Here is an 18,601-nt window from a genome sequence, read left to right as displayed (position 1 = left end):
TTTCTTCATCGGGAAGAGAGAGAGTGTAAGAACCAAAATTAATTAAAATGATAATAAAAATATAATGTAATTGTCCGAAATAGGGTTGAAAATGATAAGAAATATTAAAATAGAAAATTTAATCAAGAAAATAGAATTTAGTGTAAAAACCTGATTTATCGCGTAAAAATGTGTACCAACTCTAATTGGGTCGGCACTGTGAGTAAGAAAACAAATTAAATTATGAGCGAATAAATTATAAAATTGAATTTTATTAATTTAGAAAAATAAAAATAATTTAGAATAAAAAATTAGACAATAATTTTAAAGGTTTTTTTTCTGAAATTAGACCAAACGAACCTAAGACACTAAACGGTTGGATCGGGCCCAAGTCCAACATATATAAATACCAATTAAGGAGCTTTCAGCTCATTTTACCAAGGAAACAAAGAAAGGGGCGCTGAGTTGAGAGGAAAAGAGAAGAGGATTTTGTTCTATTCATCTCCTTGTTCTTTTGCTCGTAACTTGAGCTACGGAGCTCCGATTTGTGTGTTGTTTGTGACCATGCAAAACTCTCATCAATCCCGTCATTTCTACCTAAACAAAGTTAGTAAGAACTCGAAATCAATGCTCTAATTTTCTACCCTAATAGTTTTGCATTTATGGGTATTATTTTTTAGTAGATTCTGTGATTTTGATTATTTATGGGTGATCTAACATTAGATTATTCTTGAATTTTGTTCAATATACCATTAGGTAAGGTAAGAATTCACTTAGTCCTTGTGTTTAGTTGATTATTGTGAACCCTAAGTTGATTTTAGTGAAATTGCATGGTATTAGATTGAATTGATGTTGTAAGAAGTTGATTTGACAAATTGGAGGCTTGGAGAGCTTGTGAAAGATGTCATATTTGGCGATTTTGCGTTGCATGAGAATCAACCAAAGTATAATTTCAGTTTCCTCTAGTTAATATGTAATGTTTCGTGAAACTTAAGCTAGTCGACTTTAAGATAGGATTGAATTGATTGTTGAGGATTTTGTTGTTGATTATTGTGGTTGGTAAATATTGATGATAAAATTGATGGTTGATATTGATGAGAGTGTATAGTTGTTATTGTTGTTGATGAATATTGAGGATAATATAGAGTCTTGGATATGTGTGGTATATGAGTTGTGATGGAGATTGAATGAGTTGCATGTGTTGGTTATGATTGATGATTATTCATGAAGGTGATGTTGATGTGGATTAATGAAAATTGAGGAGTTTGATGTGATTTAGGTTGAATTTGGAGTTGTTAAATGGGTTGATTGAGGTTAGAATTAAATGGTTTAGATGGTTGAATAGTTAAGGAATGTATGGTATGGATTCTTGAGTTGTTTTGGTATTGTTTGGATTGTGAGTAAATTGGTTTGATTTGAGAGATTTGGTATTGTTGAGGTTTTGGTAAAATTGGTAAATTCTTGTTTTTAACTAACTTCAGTGGACTCACTATAAGAAAAAAGGCCTATGGCCACGCTTTTTTTTGCCAAGCTTTAAAAGCGTGGCCAAAAGTGGTCAATGGCCACACTTTTACGAGGGTGGCAATTAATTAGAGATTTGGCCACATTTTTTCTTGCTACGCTTAAAAAGCGTGGCAAAAGGGGTCTATGGCCACGCTTTTGTAAGGGTGGCAATTAAGCTGAGATATGGCCACGTTTTTTTTGCCACGCTTCAAAAGCATGGCCATAGATAGAAACAGGGACATTTTGAAAGCGTGGCAATAGAATTTCGTTATAGTGACATTTTAAAAGCGTGGCCGTTTCTTACAACTCTTTTGGCACGCTTCAAAAGCGTGGCCAAAAGGTCCTCGTACAAAATAAAACGCTCCATTTTACTTCCTCATTCAAAATGCTGCTTATCTCTTTCATCATTCAAAACCCCTTTTCTCTTCAAAGAACCCAGAAGGCCAGAACCCTAAAAGCTTCGAAGAACCCCAGTCCTCACCCCAGCACTCCGTCGTCACTCTCTCTTTTGGCACTCCCACCATCGCTGCTCCTTCGGCGGTGGTTCTCTCTGGTGGTGACTCCCTCGTCGCACACCGTCCGTCGCAAGCTTTCCGTCGCAAGTCTCTCTGGTGGTGACTTCCTCCGAGTTCACTCGGTCGACTCGGAGCAGCCTCTGGACCCTGAATCCATCTTCTCCGAGAACGATGAAGATTCGAGCCCTAAATTCAGGGGGCGAAGAGGTGTTCTCCACTTGTTCCGGAGCTCCTCTCATTCCTCAATCCCAAGCCCTAGCTCTGGCTCTTCTCTTGTCTTCATTCTCACCGTTCCCAATCACCTCTCCTTCGATGACCTCATTCGCTGGTGCGGGCCCCACCTCCACCATCTCCACCGCCTCCTCTTCATCAGGTACCGTTTCTTCTCCGCAAACGTTTGTTGCTTTCTTTGCATATTTCTTTCATTGAAATCCCAAAATCGTGATTTGACATGTGTAGTAATGATGGAATGGAAAATCGCTACAGTGTGCTGATTGAACTTAGTTTATCCAGCGTGCATCTATTAAAATTGTACTTTGACATAGAGTGCATACTATGCTATAATATTAGAAGCAAATGAAACTATTTTAGAAGCTAACAATATAAATGTTGTGAACTAAGTTGAAAAAATATACTGTAATGAGATAGATAGATTTCCCAAAAGTTTCAATATTTCATTGTCTTTTCCTTTTTAGATTTTTCCCTAACACAAACACCATCTGGAAGCTGATCAAGACCAGAATTTTCTTTATATTGTTGAGAAGATTTTGTGGTGTGATTTTTCAGGGTAGGTATAGGTGAAATAAAGAAGATGGCTTTTCCAGGAGCAAATGAATCCATGTCAGGAGCAAGTTCACCACAGAGAAAGATGGGAAGGGGTAAGATTGAGATCAAGAGGATTGAGAACACTACAAATCGCCAAGTAACCTTTTGCAAGCACAGAAATGGTCTTCTCAAGAAAGCATATGAGTTATCTGTGCTTTGTGATGCTGAGGTTGCTCTTATAGTTTTCTCCAGCCGTGGTCGCCTTTATGAATATGCCAATAACAGGTAGAAATTATTTTCACCATCATTCTTCCTTTTTTTGTGACATTTTTTCTTCCAAAGTTTCTTAGTTCTTTTTGTTCAGCTAAAAATTATGATTCTGGGGTTCTTAGATTTTTGTTCCTGCAAATAGATCTTGTGAAGGATTTGATTTTGGAGAACAAGAAAAATCACAATCGTTTTTTTTTTTTTTTTTTGTGATTCTGTTCTAGAGATATAGAGGTTTTATTTTTCCTCTTTGTATCTCTGTTGTTCTGCAAACAAGAAGTTTCACTTGTCTTTCTTTACTTCTTATTTTGACTTTTTCCTTTCTATATGAGCCCTTTTTTTTTAATTTATGTTTATATATATTTTTATGTTTTTCTTTCTGCTTATGATAATTTTTCTTAGCTCTTGGTTTGTTAGATATATAGATCTGGTGCAATAGATAGAAATAGAAGCCAATTGGGGTTGTTGTAAGGATTTTCAGGCCTGTGAGATCAGCCACTTCCAACACACCCCCTAACTCCCTCTTCCATTCTTGTTCATTTTTTTCTGTTTCCTTTTTTCCTCTTTCTTTCTTTCCCCTTCCATTATTATTCTACCCTACTCTCTCTTTAATGTTTCTCTCTCTTTCTTTCTTTCTCTTGTCACCTTGTTGTAGGGTGTGTCTTCTTTCTTTCTCTATTTTTCTTCCCCCCTTTGAATTTTTATCCTTTTTCATGTTATGGGGTTTTTTATTTGAGGTTAAAGTTTGGAATTTTAGATCCTCAAATTGAAGTTGATGAGCAAGTTTTGAAATTTAGAAGCTTCTCTCAAATGGGGTTTACTCAAAATGGGTGGTTGGGGGGTGTTAACGTTTGTGGGGTAAAGTTTAGACTTTTGATTCATGCAGTTGAAATTTGAAGCCAAGTTTTGGAATTTAGAAGCTTCTCTCAAATGGGTCTTTCTCAAAATTGGCTTTATTATTATTGTTGGACTTTTTGGTTGGTGTTTTGAATTAAGCTGATTTAGATTTTTGTAAATGAACAGATGCATTCCCTACAGATACAAGAATAATGGAACACATGACAAAGAAATAGAGGTTCTTGTGATTAGTGCTCCGAAGGGCAAAGGAATGCAGTTCCCAAAGGTAATTTTCTCCACAACTTGTCCTATTGTTAAAGCACATGCTACAATTTTTTGGTTAATTGTGCAACCTTTTTATGTTCCAGATAGAAGTGGAATACTCACTACACTTTGCGAGCACTCCTTTCAATCCCCTTGGTGTTTTAAAGTGGACATACTTGTCTTGCCAGGTAAGCAATGTTTTTCATTTCTTCATCTTGTTTCCATTTTGTATTGAAGTTCTTATTTTGGCTAGTTTAGGCAATTCTATTGTCACAAAATGTTACTTTCTGAAAAATCTCAGGAAGGAAGCACCTTACTATATGCCTTCTATATCTCAGCATGTATGATTTTAGAAATAGAGTGACCTCATATGAACATAAAGTTTCAACACTACTTTTGCAGTTTGATTGTTCTGTGTTGTATTTGCTATTATTATGTGGGAATTTCTGGTACCAACAGCTGTTTCTGGTTTTATTGCAAGTGACATGAAAGGATTATAATGTTGTCTGATAATTATTTCTGAAGGGCTTATGATCATAATAAAAAATTAAAAATTAGTTATGACTAGTATTATTTCAAGTCTTATTATTTAATTTTGTTGAACTTAGTTCATAAAAAGACTTAGATGTATAATATTATTCTGATTTAGAGAAGGTATAATTTGTGTGTTGAGATTTTAAACACTAACTTTTTCTACACAATACTTAATTTATTATCATTTTCAAATTTTAATATATTTTTTATTAAATTTATATATTTACTCTGTTTATTCTGTTGCATTAGATTTTAAGTAGAAATCTCAATTCAAATCACCTTGAAGAGGAACATTTGGACGAAAAATTTATATGCATCAAGATTTGTGTATATCTTATGTTTGTGTATACTTTTTTATTTTTGGTATTAAAATGATGGATAAAAAGTAAAAAAAAAAATCTTATATATAATAGAGAAGGCTTACACGAGTGATATACTAAAGAATAATACAAATATAATTTCTCTGACATTATAACAAAAAACAAAAATAATAAAACTATGCAACCCTTATTTTGTCCTACATTAGTATAGAACATTATCATTTTTTTAGAATTGATTCCCATCTCCCCTCCCCCCGGCCCCAAAAACAAAATCATTAGTCCTTGAAATCTGTTAGAGGACAAAGCAATTACTAATATAATAATTGCAAAAAGTATTACATTTCCACTTTGTATTGAAGTTGAGGCAGTATGTTTGTTCTATAAAAACTCTTGAATGTGCTGTGTTTATGCTGAAGCTAACTTGGACAGATAGCCTGAAATAGAAACATGCATATCTGGGTCTGATATAATCTTGCTCGCTGTGATTAATTAACACTGGCCTGCTTGCATGAACCACTTTACAATTTAATAGATATACTGTCTTGTAGACATAGTTCCACATCATCATTTGATAGGATAGCATTTTAATTTTCTAACAACACTAAGTCTCCATTGTTATTACTTATTAGCACCACTGTTTCTGAGTATATTTCCCATTTCAATACATGGTTAGTGATTCATTGTTATTTCTCAAAAACAGATTTTGGATGAATACAACCGTCTTCTAACATCTCAGTTGGAAACTCAAAGACAAGTAAGTTGACACTGATGCTCCTGAAACTCATTCTCTGGGATATTTTAATAACTATGGGAAACAGTCTCTGCTTTGGATGTATGAACTATAGACTATATTATATCATCAAGGTTGACTGGAACTACTTGTTCCTGACATATCATTAGAAGTATTATAATTACAGGAGTGGTTAGAATTTAAGGGTACTGAACCTACATGCTTTGGTTTATGATAAATGCTTTAGGATTATAGCTAACGTTAAATAATGATTCCCTCCATGTGATGATTTTTTGATGCAATAATATTGCTGATGATGTATGACTGAACTCGGATTCTCTTTGTGTCGTTGTTATTGTAGTATTATGAATCTTTGCTGGCAGAGGCAAAAAGCAAAGTGGACAGTTCTGTCTCTGAAGCAGTGGAGAAAGCTGTAACTTCTGGATTGCAGGACATCCAAGATAAACTGGAAAAGTGTACAGAATAGAGAAATGGTGTTGCTGAGGTGAGGAAGGAAGTTTGAGGGCTAAAGGAAGGAGGAACAGCAAGGGTTTAAGTTCTATTGTTCCTGTATTTTTCTTTAGTTTTTAGTTTTGGAATTTGAACTCAAAGAGATTTATTTTGTATTTGAGTATTAGTTTTCTAATGTATAAAACAATTATAGCAAAAATTGTCACTAATAACCATGGTTCTAAAAACCGAACCGGACCGGCCGGTTCAACCGGGTTAATTGAGAACCGGTCAAATGATCTGTTCGGTTGATTCCAAAATCCGACTAGCAAAAAACCGGCCAGAAAATCGGCCAAATTGGCGGTTAACCGGTGAACTGCCAGAATCGGCCGGGTTTTTTAAGGGTTTCCGGTTCATGGCTACACTCAAAACGTCGCCATTTTTAGTCATATATATGACAAAAACACCCTGAAGATTGAAACCCTAGCCGCTATCTCTTACCATCATCCCACCTCTCTCTTCCTCTCTGAAATTTGATCTCTGGAGAAGTATCTAGCCCCAAACCCCCTTAGAAGTCACAACCACCATCCTCCCTCTGTTTCTCACTTTCTCTGGCTCAAAGGTGAACCCAACCCTAATCCTTTTTCCACAGCAACACCCAGCCACCATCTACTCTTCATCGCCGAACTCTTCTCCTCAGCGGGAGGGTGCTGTCGTCGCTCAACGTTCATCTTTGCCTCGCCCTAATTCTCGTCGTCTGCTCGTGGTTGCTCGATCCTCGTCTCCGGCGACGTTCCTCCCTCACTGTCATCTTGGCTCCTCCCTCGCCAGATCTGCTCGGAGCTACTGTTTGCATTGCCATCTCTGCCCTGGTCATCAATCCCGCCTCTGTCTTCGTCGTTGTCAGCCGCTCTGAACTTGTGTCTCTGTCATCGTGCCATCACCGCCAGAAGTGGTCTCTACAGATCGGCCCTCTTCTCGCCGTCGCCGTGCTCGGAGCTCTTCTCACCGTCGCATCTCTCTCTCTTCAAGCTCTCTGTATCTCTCCCACGGTTGCTTACTCACAGTAACAACCCTTGCTTTCACCTTCATCCTCCTACAGTTGTTGAAGTCCACTGTCCTTCTGACTGAGTTAATTTTTCTAGCTTTGAGTTAATTTTTCTGAAATAATTTTGTTGATTGTTGATGGTTTTTTGTTAACTTTTTTTTGTCGATTTCTGATTTCATTGTCCAATTGTAATGGATTTTAACTTCTGAATTTGTCTTCTGAAATTTTGGATGTAATTGTTAAAAGTTGATTGTGTTATGAAATTGCATGTATCTTTTAATTTCTGAGTTTGTCTTTTGAATTTCTGGATGTAATTGTTAAATGTTGATTGTGTTTTGAAATTGCATGTAACTTTTAACTTCTGAGTTTCCTTCTAAATTTCTGGATGTAATTGTTAAATGTTATTGTGTTCTGAAATTGCATGTATGTTGGTTTGTTGATGTGATTAAAAATTGTATAAATTTTTGTTAATAATTCATATTTAGTTGTTGATTGTATTTAATTTGTGCAAGTTTGTGTTTGTGATGGTTGCTGATTATAAAAATTTTATTTTATATTTAATTAAACCGGTTGAACTCCGGTTGAACTTCGGTTGAACCGTTGAACCGTTAAACCAGTCACCTTACTGGTTCATTGACCGGTTCATTTTTCGAAACCTTGCTAATAATTGTTTGATTTGTCTTGTAATAAAAATTGTATATTATATTTATAGGTTTGGTAATAAAAAAAGACTGAAAATTTATATTGTGCAGCGATAAAGATCAAGTAAGGAAAAGAAATTCTTTTTTTTTTAATTTGATAAGGCTTTCACCACAAGTGTGGCTGTATATCTTGCTATCGCCATGCTTTGAAAGCATGGCCATATCTCGTTATCACCACGCTTTGAAAGCGTGACCGTATCTCGTTATGGCCATGCTTTGAAAGCGTGGCTGTATCTCACATATGGCCACGCTCTAAAAGCGTGGCCGTATCTCATATGGCCAGCTTTAAAAGTGTGGTTGTATCTCCCACATACGGCCACGCTTTTAAACGTGGTAATCTATAAAAAGTGTGGCGAAAAAAAGCGTGGCGATAGGTCACCAAAAGCGTGGCGATAGAGCAACCGCCACGCTTACAGACGCTACCCTTTCAAAAGCGTGGAAGTAGCTAAAACAGCGTGGCGAAAAGCTATCGCCACGTTTTTTTTAGCTTTTCGCCACGCTTTAAAAGCATGGCAATAGAGCTGTTTTCTTGTAGTGGCTATAACTTGTCCCTCGGAGTTTGTATTCGAATGAACTTTAGCTTAAATTAAAGATAGTTAAGAGAGCTTTAAAACGGTATAAAGATAAGTAAAATTAAAATTTTGTAGAGAAAGTTATAGATGTTGGAAGTTAGGGTCAAAAATCTTAATTCTGTAATGTTGCAGAAAACTTAAAGATCTGGTTTGTGTGCCCACGCAAACAACGTGTGCGCACGCACAAACCAGAGCGAGTGTTTTAACTCATGACGCACAACCTGAAAAATTTGCAAGTTGTGCGTACGCACAGGCTGGGAAAGTTGTTTGGTGCGTGTGTATGTGCAGCACAATGTGTACGCTCAAACCCTGTTTTTCACAAAAATATCTGTTTTTAACTATTTTACCTTCTTGACAAGTTTGTAAACTTCTGTAACACTTGTTTAAGACCCTTTATCTAGTATTTGGGCTTTGGATTAAGGGAGAGTGCATTGAGTGGACTTAAATGGATAATTTTATTATGAGTTTAGAGTCGGTGACTTAGGCTTGGGATGTAATTTGGATGAATTAGTATGCAAATTGATGGAGCGCTAGATTGATGATGAATTTGAGAAATTGAGGATTGATGATGGTTTTGATGAGTTTGGAACTTGGAAAGGAATGATGAAATTGTTGGGTACTGAAAAGGATCTCTGATGTTGCGGCGCCGGCGTAAGATCGGTGGTTAATCACGGTTACGTTCAGATGTGAGGACTGAGATAGTATCCCGCTCGCATAACCTTTTCTACTACAAGAGTGTGTTAGACACTTTATCCTTAGAATGATCATGCAAGTGTGCCAGGCACTATATCCTTAGAACGATAGTGTGCCGGGAACTATATCCCTGGAATGATAGTGTGCCGGGTACTATATCGTTGGAACGATAGTGTGTAGGGCACTATATCCCTAACGTGACAAAAAGGCTACATCCGAAAGGATGTGTCGGGTTGGCAACTTTGAATCGACAATGTGATATACAGCCAATAGGACAGGCATTCATCATATGCATCTTCTATGTGCTTGTTTGCTTTGCTTAACTTCATTATGCCTAAATGAATCACATGCCTACTTGCTATTTGTTTTACTTGCTGTATATGTATATTACTTGTGCTTTACTTGTTTGCATTAATTATGTATTCTGCTGGGATTGAGGAGGCTCGATAGGCGATGGTGATGGAATCGTATGTAGGATAGGTTGGTGAAGGTTGTGGGATAGCGGTGACTAACATTAGTTAGAAATTCCTTAAGTTAAATTACCCTGTTTATGATTTTATTATATATTTCGTTGAGCTTGAATATCTGGTATCGATGTGAAGTTCTAGGATTGCCTTTGCCTTCTCGGAATCTTATATCTTATCTATTGGGCACTGTTACTATACTGAGAACCTCCAGTTCTCATACCATATGTTGTTGTTTTTCAGATGAAAGTCGCAACCCACTTCGGTGAGTTTGTAGATTGGTGACAGAGTGATTGAAAAATAAGAAAGCATATCTCAAAAAAAAAGTTAAAAATCTAATCGTGACATAAGTGGAAATGAAAAAATGAAGTAATGGAGGATTGTGCCTCTTTTTCTCCTTAGGAAATCTTTAATAAATGGGAGGGGTGCTCAAACAAAAAAAAGGTCAAAAGAAGGAATGCTTCCAGGAACAAATTTGCCATGCGAATAGAAAATAGATAAAGAAAGAAGAAACGTTCACAAAGAACAAGAGATAAATAAATAAAAAGTGAAATAATCACTTTAACCTCCCAAATGTTTCAAAAACTAGGGAGCAAGAAAACATAAATGACATTTTAGGAGAACTATTGCATTTAAAGTCATGCGTTCTCCCTCAAATGCCCATATTCTGAAGAAAGTATAATAATGATGTTCTCATCACTCAAAAAGCACCACAAGCCTTGAAAAGACACCCTACTATAGAGGTTGGAACTTGGAATCCACGTTAGCATCGGCTCCCAAGTAGAAATAATATTAGAGACTAAATTCCCAATTCGGTTTAGGACATTAGTTGGCCCATGAACAACTCTTCTGGCATTCTGGGGGCATGTTGGCCCAAGGAACACACCCTAAACTATATCCATAGTAGATTTATACTAAATTTGGGGCGATTCCATCCAAATTCTCCGAAGATCTCTCCTGTAAAAGTTATAAATAAAAGGCCAAATACAAATCTATAATATGCTACCTAACCGTAATCCTTATACCTCTTAAAATGATACTAAGTTAAGCATCAAAACCTCTTATATGTACCCCCATTACTAGTTCATTGGACCACTGTCGATTGAAAATCTATTGTCTTGCTGACGTATTCACATCTTTAGTATTTTTTCTTCATGATTTCATTTAATTAGTTAAGAATTCCTGTTGAATAAGCAATGATTTCATGGTAAAAATGAGCATTACTTTGATTTAGTGGAATTCATTGATTACAAAAAAATTAGAAGAAAAATAGCAAGGAACAAAGAAGAAAAGAGGATAGGAATCATCAAGCAGAAAGCTCTCTGTACTAAGCAGAAAGCTCACTAGAAACAACCCACATAGCCGTGCAACATAAAAGACAAGGCGTGCCACGTTAGGAGATAAAAAGGGATCCATGCATACGCATCTAGCATGCATACGCACAAACATGGATAATTTGCCTATCATGTGTACGTATCTGTCATTCGTACGCATGATTTCATCTTCACGTGGGATGTAGGATCACAGCCGTGGCACACTAGTACCAAACAAAGAGCAAAATATTGATATACCAAAGATAACGTGGGACGTGAAAGGCTTCATGTGAGACGTGGACTTGTCATGCGTATGCATGTTACATGCATATACACAACAAGGTGAAAAGGAAGCATCGTGCGTACACATGTAGCATGCGTACGCACAACAAGAGGTTTTGAGGTGTCATGCATACGCATTTGGCATGCATATGCACAACACCTGGTCAACGTGGGACATGAGTTTTTCTACATGTTACTCCATGGAACAAACAGAGGCTAAAATTGAAAGAAAAACAAAACCACGTACTAGGTGAGACACTCTACGTGCAACGTGAGCCAGCCAGAGAGTGAATTAGATTAAGGACAAGCTCTACGTGCAATGTGAAGTACCCACGTACCACGTGAGAATCTAGCTACCCTCCAAGGGCCTCAAACCAATCCACTAAAACTTCAATTCTTCATCACTTGTGTGGTTAATTAAAGACTCAACTTAGGCCCACTAATCACAAGCATTAATTGAGGATTGCAAGAAGAAAAGACGGAGATCTTTGTCGAGAGAAAAATAGTTATGAAGAAGATTTTATTTTATTTGAATTATGATTCTGTTTTAGTTTTGAATTTAAAGTTTTTTTAGGGTTAGTATTTAAAGAGAGAAGTTACTGACGATCTTTCTTCTTCGACACTTTTTATTTTTTATAATACTAGGTTTTCTCTGAAGACATGAACAACTAGTCTCCTTCGTTAAGGTTAGGAGCTCTATTGATTCCTATGGACTAATATTTTAGCTTTTCTACATTTGATTAATACATTGATATCTTCTTAAGAAAAAGTTTTGGTTCTTTATCCAAAAGATTTGGATGTGTGGAAAATAATTCTCTTCTAACTTGCATTCTTTTAACTTCTTAGAAAAGTTGATTAATTGAATTAAGCTTGAAAACTTATTCTCATAGCTTTTAAGTTTTGAAACTAGACTTGATACGTGGCATCGAATTAACTAGGGGAGATTCTTATGAACTATGTGGCATATAAATCAGAGAATGTGCTTCAATTCTTTTCTTAAATAATTGACTAAGGAATTAGCGATTAATTATATTAAAGAGAAATTGAATTACCAAAAAATTGGAGTTTGATTATTAATGATTTGCCATGAATGTATCTTTACATGATCAAGGTGGAAGGTGAAAAGTATTGGTCTGAAAACCTCAATATCTCTAAAATCTTAACTCGTTTAATCATATTATCTTTCAATACTTACCTAATACGCTTACCGGTAGTTTGTGGTTGTAAAATTTACATCACTTGCTCCCATGAATTAACCCAATTTAAGATCCAAAATTAACCGGATCTCAACAATATCTATTAAAGATAAAATTTGATAAGTTAAAAATTACTAATTAATTCATAAAAAAATTACCTGAACTAAAATAATTTTTCTACGTAAATTAGGCTGGAGAAAAATTTTATTTAGCTAAATAATTCATGTATGAAAGTTTTAAAATAGAGAAAGTAGGTAAAAATACACCTCAAAAATTATTTTTCATAAACAAAAATATCATACAATTAAAAAGAGTTTGATATTTATCAATATTTAGTATGTACTTTTATTCATTAAAAATAAATTTTTAATTATATTTATAAATCTTATTGTGTATTTTTTTTCATTCTAAATTTTTTTATGTGTACTTTTGTCCCCTTCTCACAAAAATATTAAGAAGCTTGGTGCTAGAGTGCTGAGCTAAGTAAACTGGGTTTGGGTTGACCCGAGGCACTTGTCTTCTTGACCCGGAAGTGCGGAAACGTTGGTTCTGCTCAACTGCGAATCACTTCGCTCACTATTCCTTCGGGAAATTTTACTTTTATTTTTAATTAAAAAGACAGAAAATTGAGATGTCAAGGCTTTGTTCTCAACGGGTCTTGCAAGGTCTCCTTCGGAGGCACGTCGGCATTAACCACCACCGCTTAACCACCACCACTACAACGCGTCATTTCTCAAATTCAATTGCCGCGAATGGCAATGGAATATTCTCCAATAGTTGCATCTTTTCCCTCCTCCGATCGCCATCGAAATTATATTCATCCTCCTCAACCACGACGCGCCTTCCATACACAATCCCTAAAGGCTTGGGTGGCCACGGCATTGGTGCTGTCCGATTCAGGTCCACGAAGCTGCCGAAACCCAACGGCGGTTTCGGGAAGAAGTTGTTCGATAAACCGGCAGCCGCCGTGAGCTCTGCGTTTTCGCGGTACAGCGAGGCAGTGGGTCTGCAAATTGAAGCGTTTTTTAAGCGGAACTCTCTGTTTCTGTATGGCGCTGCGGGAGTTCTGGTTTGCGCTTTGCTGTGGAAGATGATGTATGGGATTGCCAGCGCCTTCATTGGATTCTCAGAAGGGATGGCAAAGTACGGCTTCCTTGCTCTTTCATCTGCCATTGTTGCTTTCGCTGTAAGTTCTTCCAATTTGTCTCTTCCGTGTATGCCATGCTTGAAGCTGAATTATTATTATAATCGATTGATGGTATCGTGTTAAGTAATTGAGATGTCTTTCGGGTTTGACTGTGAAAGGTTCTCAGAAACCAGCAAGATTAGATTAGCACAGCAAGAAAGTAAAGAAAGAGAGAACTCGGATTGTTTGAGAGAAGTAAATCTAGATTGAATTATGATTATCATCATCATGTCAATGTACATAGCTACAGATTATATATATAGGATGGAGTTATTTTCGTTTAGAATCAGAAAGGGAAAGCTTAGTTACATAACTGATCAATTTCCTTAGCATTGCTATCTGTAGCAATAACATCATCGACATACACCAAAAGATATACAACAGAACTTGAATTAATTCTAAAGAAAAGAGAAACATCAGACTTAGTGTTTTTGAATCCAAAACGATTTAATGTGGCTGCCAAGGTAAGGAACCAAGCTCTAGGAGCTTGTTTCAGCCCTTAAATTGCCATGTTAGGGCTACAAACCAGATTACTATTAGAGTGAGAAATAGCCTTGTGGTTGAACCATGTACATCTTCTCAGTTAGCTTCCCATTCAAGAAGGCGTTGCCGAAGTCAAACTGCCTCAATGGCCAACCAAATGAGACAGTTATAGTAAAGCCAATTCAAACTATTGTAAGTCTCACCACTGTACTATAAATCTGCTCATATTGCACGCCTTCAGTTTGGTCAAATCCCTTAGCCCCTAAGCGGGCTTTGTGCCTTAGTAACTTACCATTTTGATTCCTTTTTATTTAGCAAACACCCATTTACTACCAATAATAGTGACATTAAGAGTGGGTTCTATGAGAGTCCAAGTATTGCACTTCATTATGGCACTGAATTCTTTTTCCATGGCCTCTTTCCAATGTGGACACTGCAAGGTCTGAGTTACAGTGTGAGGAACATGATTAATTAGATCAGGGGGAGTAGCGAGAGCTGCTAATGCTTTTTGTTTGGTGATACTAGATTTCGATCTTGTAGTCATAGGATGCGAACTGGTTAGAGGTCGGGGAGGTAAAAGAACTTCAAAGTCACTAAGGGGTATAGTTGGAGTAGGCTGGGCAGAGGAAGGTACAGTAGGTGGTGAAATGACCAGGGGGGAAAGAGTATTGAATCTGAAAAAGAGAGGAATCAGTAGAGGATGATGGAGAATGATGTGAAGGTAATGAATTAGGAAACATAGCATTATAAGGAAACACTTTTTCATCAAACTGAACATGTGTAGCTAAATAAGCCTTACCACTCCTTGTCATACATTTATATCTTTTATGGTTTGAACCATGACTAAGAAACAAACATGATTCAGATTTGTAATTGAATTTAGACTTGCTATATGGCCTTAAAAAAGGATAATAGCCACACCCAAATATTTTGAAAAAAGAATTATCAGGAGTCTGATTAAATAGCATTTCATAATGGCTTTTGTTATAAAGAACCTGAGTTGGTAAACCACTAAGAATATAAACTGCACTAATGAAATCATCCAGAAAAACCATTGGTAGAGAGGCTGTAGCAAGCAATGATAAGCCCATTTCCGTAATATGACGGTGTTTCCTCTCCACACTGCCTTGTTGGTGTTGTGTATATGCACATGACCGCTGTAGTCTTCTTTTCTTGATCAGTAATGTAGGGGAGGGGATCTTGGTGCTGTGCAAATGATCTTCCATTCCAAGACTTTGAATTATGAGGAATGCGAGATGCCTCCATGTTGAATAATTGTCTTCATTGACTTTGTCAGCAAGAGGTGGGAACTTCTTCTTTGAGTTTGAATCAGAAAGAACAATTTTCCATGGTAACAAGGATTGAGCAAGAAAAGTGACTCTAGATACCATGAAAGGTTCTTAGAAACCAGCAAGATCAGAGTAGCACAACAAGAAAGTAAAGAAAGAGAGAGCTCGGAGATTGTTTGAGAGAAGTAAATCTAGATTGAATTATGATTATTCATCATAATATCAGTGTACATAGCTACAGATTATATATATAAAGGAGTAGAGTTATATCAGCTCAGAATCAGAAAGAGAAAGCTTAGCTAGATAACTGAATTAACCAACTTATCTAACTAGTCATAACTAACTAACTAACTAACTAACTCAACTGACTAGCTCCCTAACAGACTGAATATATTGCAACTGAACTTTGTGTTATTTGTCCATAGTATGGAGCTACAGTTGAAGCTTTGGATGATGATTTATTCTATTCCTAAGAGTGACATAGACTAATGTTGACTGTTGAAAGCTCTCACTAATGATTAGGGTCAGTTTAGATTGGCTTTTGAAAAAGTACTTAGTTTTTTCATCTTTTTAAAAAAGATCTTTTTTAACAGATAAAAATTATTTTACATTTGGATAGGCTTTTTAAAAAGAATTTTCAAGTATTAAAAACGTCTTTTGCTTCTGCTTTTTTTTAAAAGCAAGGTATTATTAGCTTTTAGAAAAAACAAATAATTTGCTTTTTTTAATAAAAGTACTTTTTAAAAGACGTATCCAAATAGGTTTAAATTGAACAAAAGTACTTTATTTTTTAAGAAAAGTACTTTTTTAACTCAAAAAAGCCAATCAAACTAGCACTAAACCTCTCAATCTCATTAGTGATCATGACACATGCATTAACATATGGATCATCAGCTAGTGATTTTGTGCATAATGTATCTCTTAGGGGTTGTATATCCGTTCAAGATTCACAATCAACCCTGATAAAGTTTATAGAATGGCCATGACAAGGCTCAACACATCTGCTGCGACTCTTGAAGTTATGGGTGCCCCACTTTCAGGATCTGATATAAGAGCCTATGTGATGTCAGGGGGTGGGATTACATTGAAGAAGTTCAAGCCAAGTATGAGGAGCAAGCGCTGTTTTCTCTTTTTCCCCATAAGAGGTTCTGAGAGAAAGGGTCTGGTCAGTGTTGAAGTCAAGAAAAAGAAGGGCCAGGTAAATAAAAGCTTCTGTCATTGTCATTAGACCATTTCATAGAATTGATTAATCTTACATGTGTTTTATCACTTATTCAGTCTTTAATCTCAACATCATACTTCAGCAGCAAATACTACTCATGTCCGATAGGACCAAAATGGTTTTGTATGAAAAATTAATATCTGGTGATTGATAGTTCTTCCTTCACTATTGTGATATATCAATATAATATTTGACCTCTTAAAATAGCCAAGTCAACTGTATCCAGTCTATGGTTTGTGGTGATTAACTATTTAACGTCTGACAGTTCTGTATGTAAGGGATATAAGAGAGCCTAGTTAATTGAAGTATCAGTTGGGCTGTTAAGCACTCATGTGAAAGTTTGTTGTGAGATTAGAGAGTTAGTTATTCTGTTAGCATTATCAGCAGCCTATATATAAACTCTTGTAATGTAGCAGATCAATTTAATCAATTCACTCTCTTTCTCTCAACCAAAATATTTTCTTCTCTCTCTTTTTCTTCAACATTCTCTTCTTGTTACTCTGGCTGCAGCTTAATAAATACTTACGGACTATCTTCCTGAGCATGAAAAGATCTCTGTGTGCTGATTCTTTACACTTGAAATTAGGATGAAGTCATGAATTAAGGAATGGATTTTTGAATTTGTCACTGGGAGAAAAGAAACCTTGCTTTAAGCCTGAATCTTGCATTACTTATAAAAACATGGAAAGATAAAACGATCTGGATTTCATCAATCACCAGGAGCTGAAGAATGATCCATCTTGACCTTATGGCTCATTAGGAGTGACAATTTCTTTTAAGTGATTGGTAGTGGTTATCCAAAAATAGAAAAAAATCTATCTACTAATTTACCAAATGGTTAAACTAATTATGTGAACTTATCTAGATACTAGCATCTATCAGCAGATTCATATTTCAATTGTTTTTTGTTTGACGAAACTATCCCATTATCATCATCGTCATCGTCATCATCATTCCAAAATTATCATGTTGTGATTGAATGCTAGAATTCCGAAAGTGAAAAAGAAATGTAAGATGCAGAGGGATAATTGATGCTTCAGGATTCACTTTACTTAGCCATTGATATTGTCTTTATACGCAGTATGATATGAAGCTGTTGGCAGTTGATGTTCCGATGGCTTCTGGCCCAGACCAGCGGTTGTATCTGATTGGGGATGAAGAAGAATACAGGGTTGGTGGAGGGCTGGTAGCTGAGCTACGAGATCCTGTAGTGAAAGCAATGGCTGCAACGAAGGAGTTTGATTACCTTGATGAAGTTGAGGAAAAAGAGGACGCTGAAAGATCACGCCTGGAGGCTGAAAGAAAGGAGCGCGAAGAAATCGAGAAGCTTGAAAATAGTGGCAACCGGTAGTTGTGATTCATGCAAATCTTCCAATTTTTTTCTCTTGTTGATTATATTTATGGTTTAGAACTCATTTATTTTGTTTCAATTTGAGTTGTTACAATGTTTAGAACACATTGTGCCATGAGGGGTCAATTTTACCTGCATAGAAGTTGAGAAAATAAAGCTGACAAGGATCAACATGCTTCGAAATGGATTTGGTGTTGATCTTCAATATTTCCTTGTTTCAAGTTTATTATTATCCTGTCTGTAAAATACGGTTACTATATGCCGTCTTTGAAACTAACATTGTTTTCACCTCCTGCCCCTCCTTTCCGTGGAAATGAAGTTGAAAGTAACATTATTTTCTTCTTATTCGAAAGTATTCTTACTGTCCTGTAAACAGTCTTTGAAATTATAGAGTTGAAATCAAAAGCATCTTTGATTGGGGTTAAAATTGGATGAGACTTTTCATGGATAATTTTTATGTGCAATTTTAGTCATGGAATTGATTGATGCATGAAGATCTTCACCTCATTTGCTGGCCATTGACAAATGCCAGGTACTTCACACTCTAGCAAGGTAGGTGAAGGTTCTTTTTATCCATTTTTGTGAAGCGTTTTTCACATTACATTTTGGGACAGGCGACTTAGAAGCAGCAGTTGAA

At 36.2% G+C, this 18,601-nt stretch overlaps 2 protein-coding genes across 3 annotated transcripts; both read left to right on the top strand.

Moving 5' to 3' along the window:
• Positions 1–1,852: 1,852 nt before the first annotated feature.
• LOC112786367 (uncharacterized) lies at positions 1,853–7,570 on the top strand. The gene is made up of 6 exons (XM_025829754.3): positions 1,853–2,370; positions 2,784–3,047; positions 4,053–4,152; positions 4,235–4,318; positions 5,685–5,738; positions 6,076–7,570. The coding sequence occupies exons 1-6, from the start codon at positions 1,868–1,870 to the stop codon at positions 6,199–6,201; spliced, it is 1,131 nt and encodes a 376-aa protein (XP_025685539.1). The 5' UTR covers positions 1,853–1,867; the 3' UTR covers positions 6,202–7,570.
• Positions 7,571–12,837: 5,267 nt separating this feature from the next.
• Positions 12,838–18,309, top strand: LOC112783913 (uncharacterized). Of its 2 annotated transcripts, none has more exons than XM_025826994.2 (3): positions 12,838–13,619; positions 16,317–16,589; positions 17,695–18,309. In XM_025826994.2, exons 1-3 carry the CDS (start codon positions 13,065–13,067, stop codon positions 17,962–17,964), a joined length of 1,098 nt encoding a protein of 365 aa, XP_025682779.1. In that variant the 5' UTR covers positions 12,838–13,064; the 3' UTR covers positions 17,965–18,309. The 2 variants fall into 2 exon arrangements, with proteins under 2 accessions (XP_025682779.1, XP_072085903.1); XM_072229802.1 differs by lacking the exon at positions 17,695–18,309 and adding an exon at positions 17,124–17,652.
• Positions 18,310–18,601: the final 292 nt, after the last annotated feature.

This window comes from Arachis hypogaea, chromosome 20 (genome assembly GCF_003086295.3).
Source record: "Arachis hypogaea cultivar Tifrunner chromosome 20, arahy.Tifrunner.gnm2.J5K5, whole genome shotgun sequence".
NCBI classification, from domain to species: Eukaryota; Viridiplantae; Streptophyta; class Magnoliopsida; order Fabales; family Fabaceae; genus Arachis; species Arachis hypogaea.
Note: the sequence above shows the minus strand (reverse complement) of the source record. Positions and strands in the feature narration are given on the sequence as shown.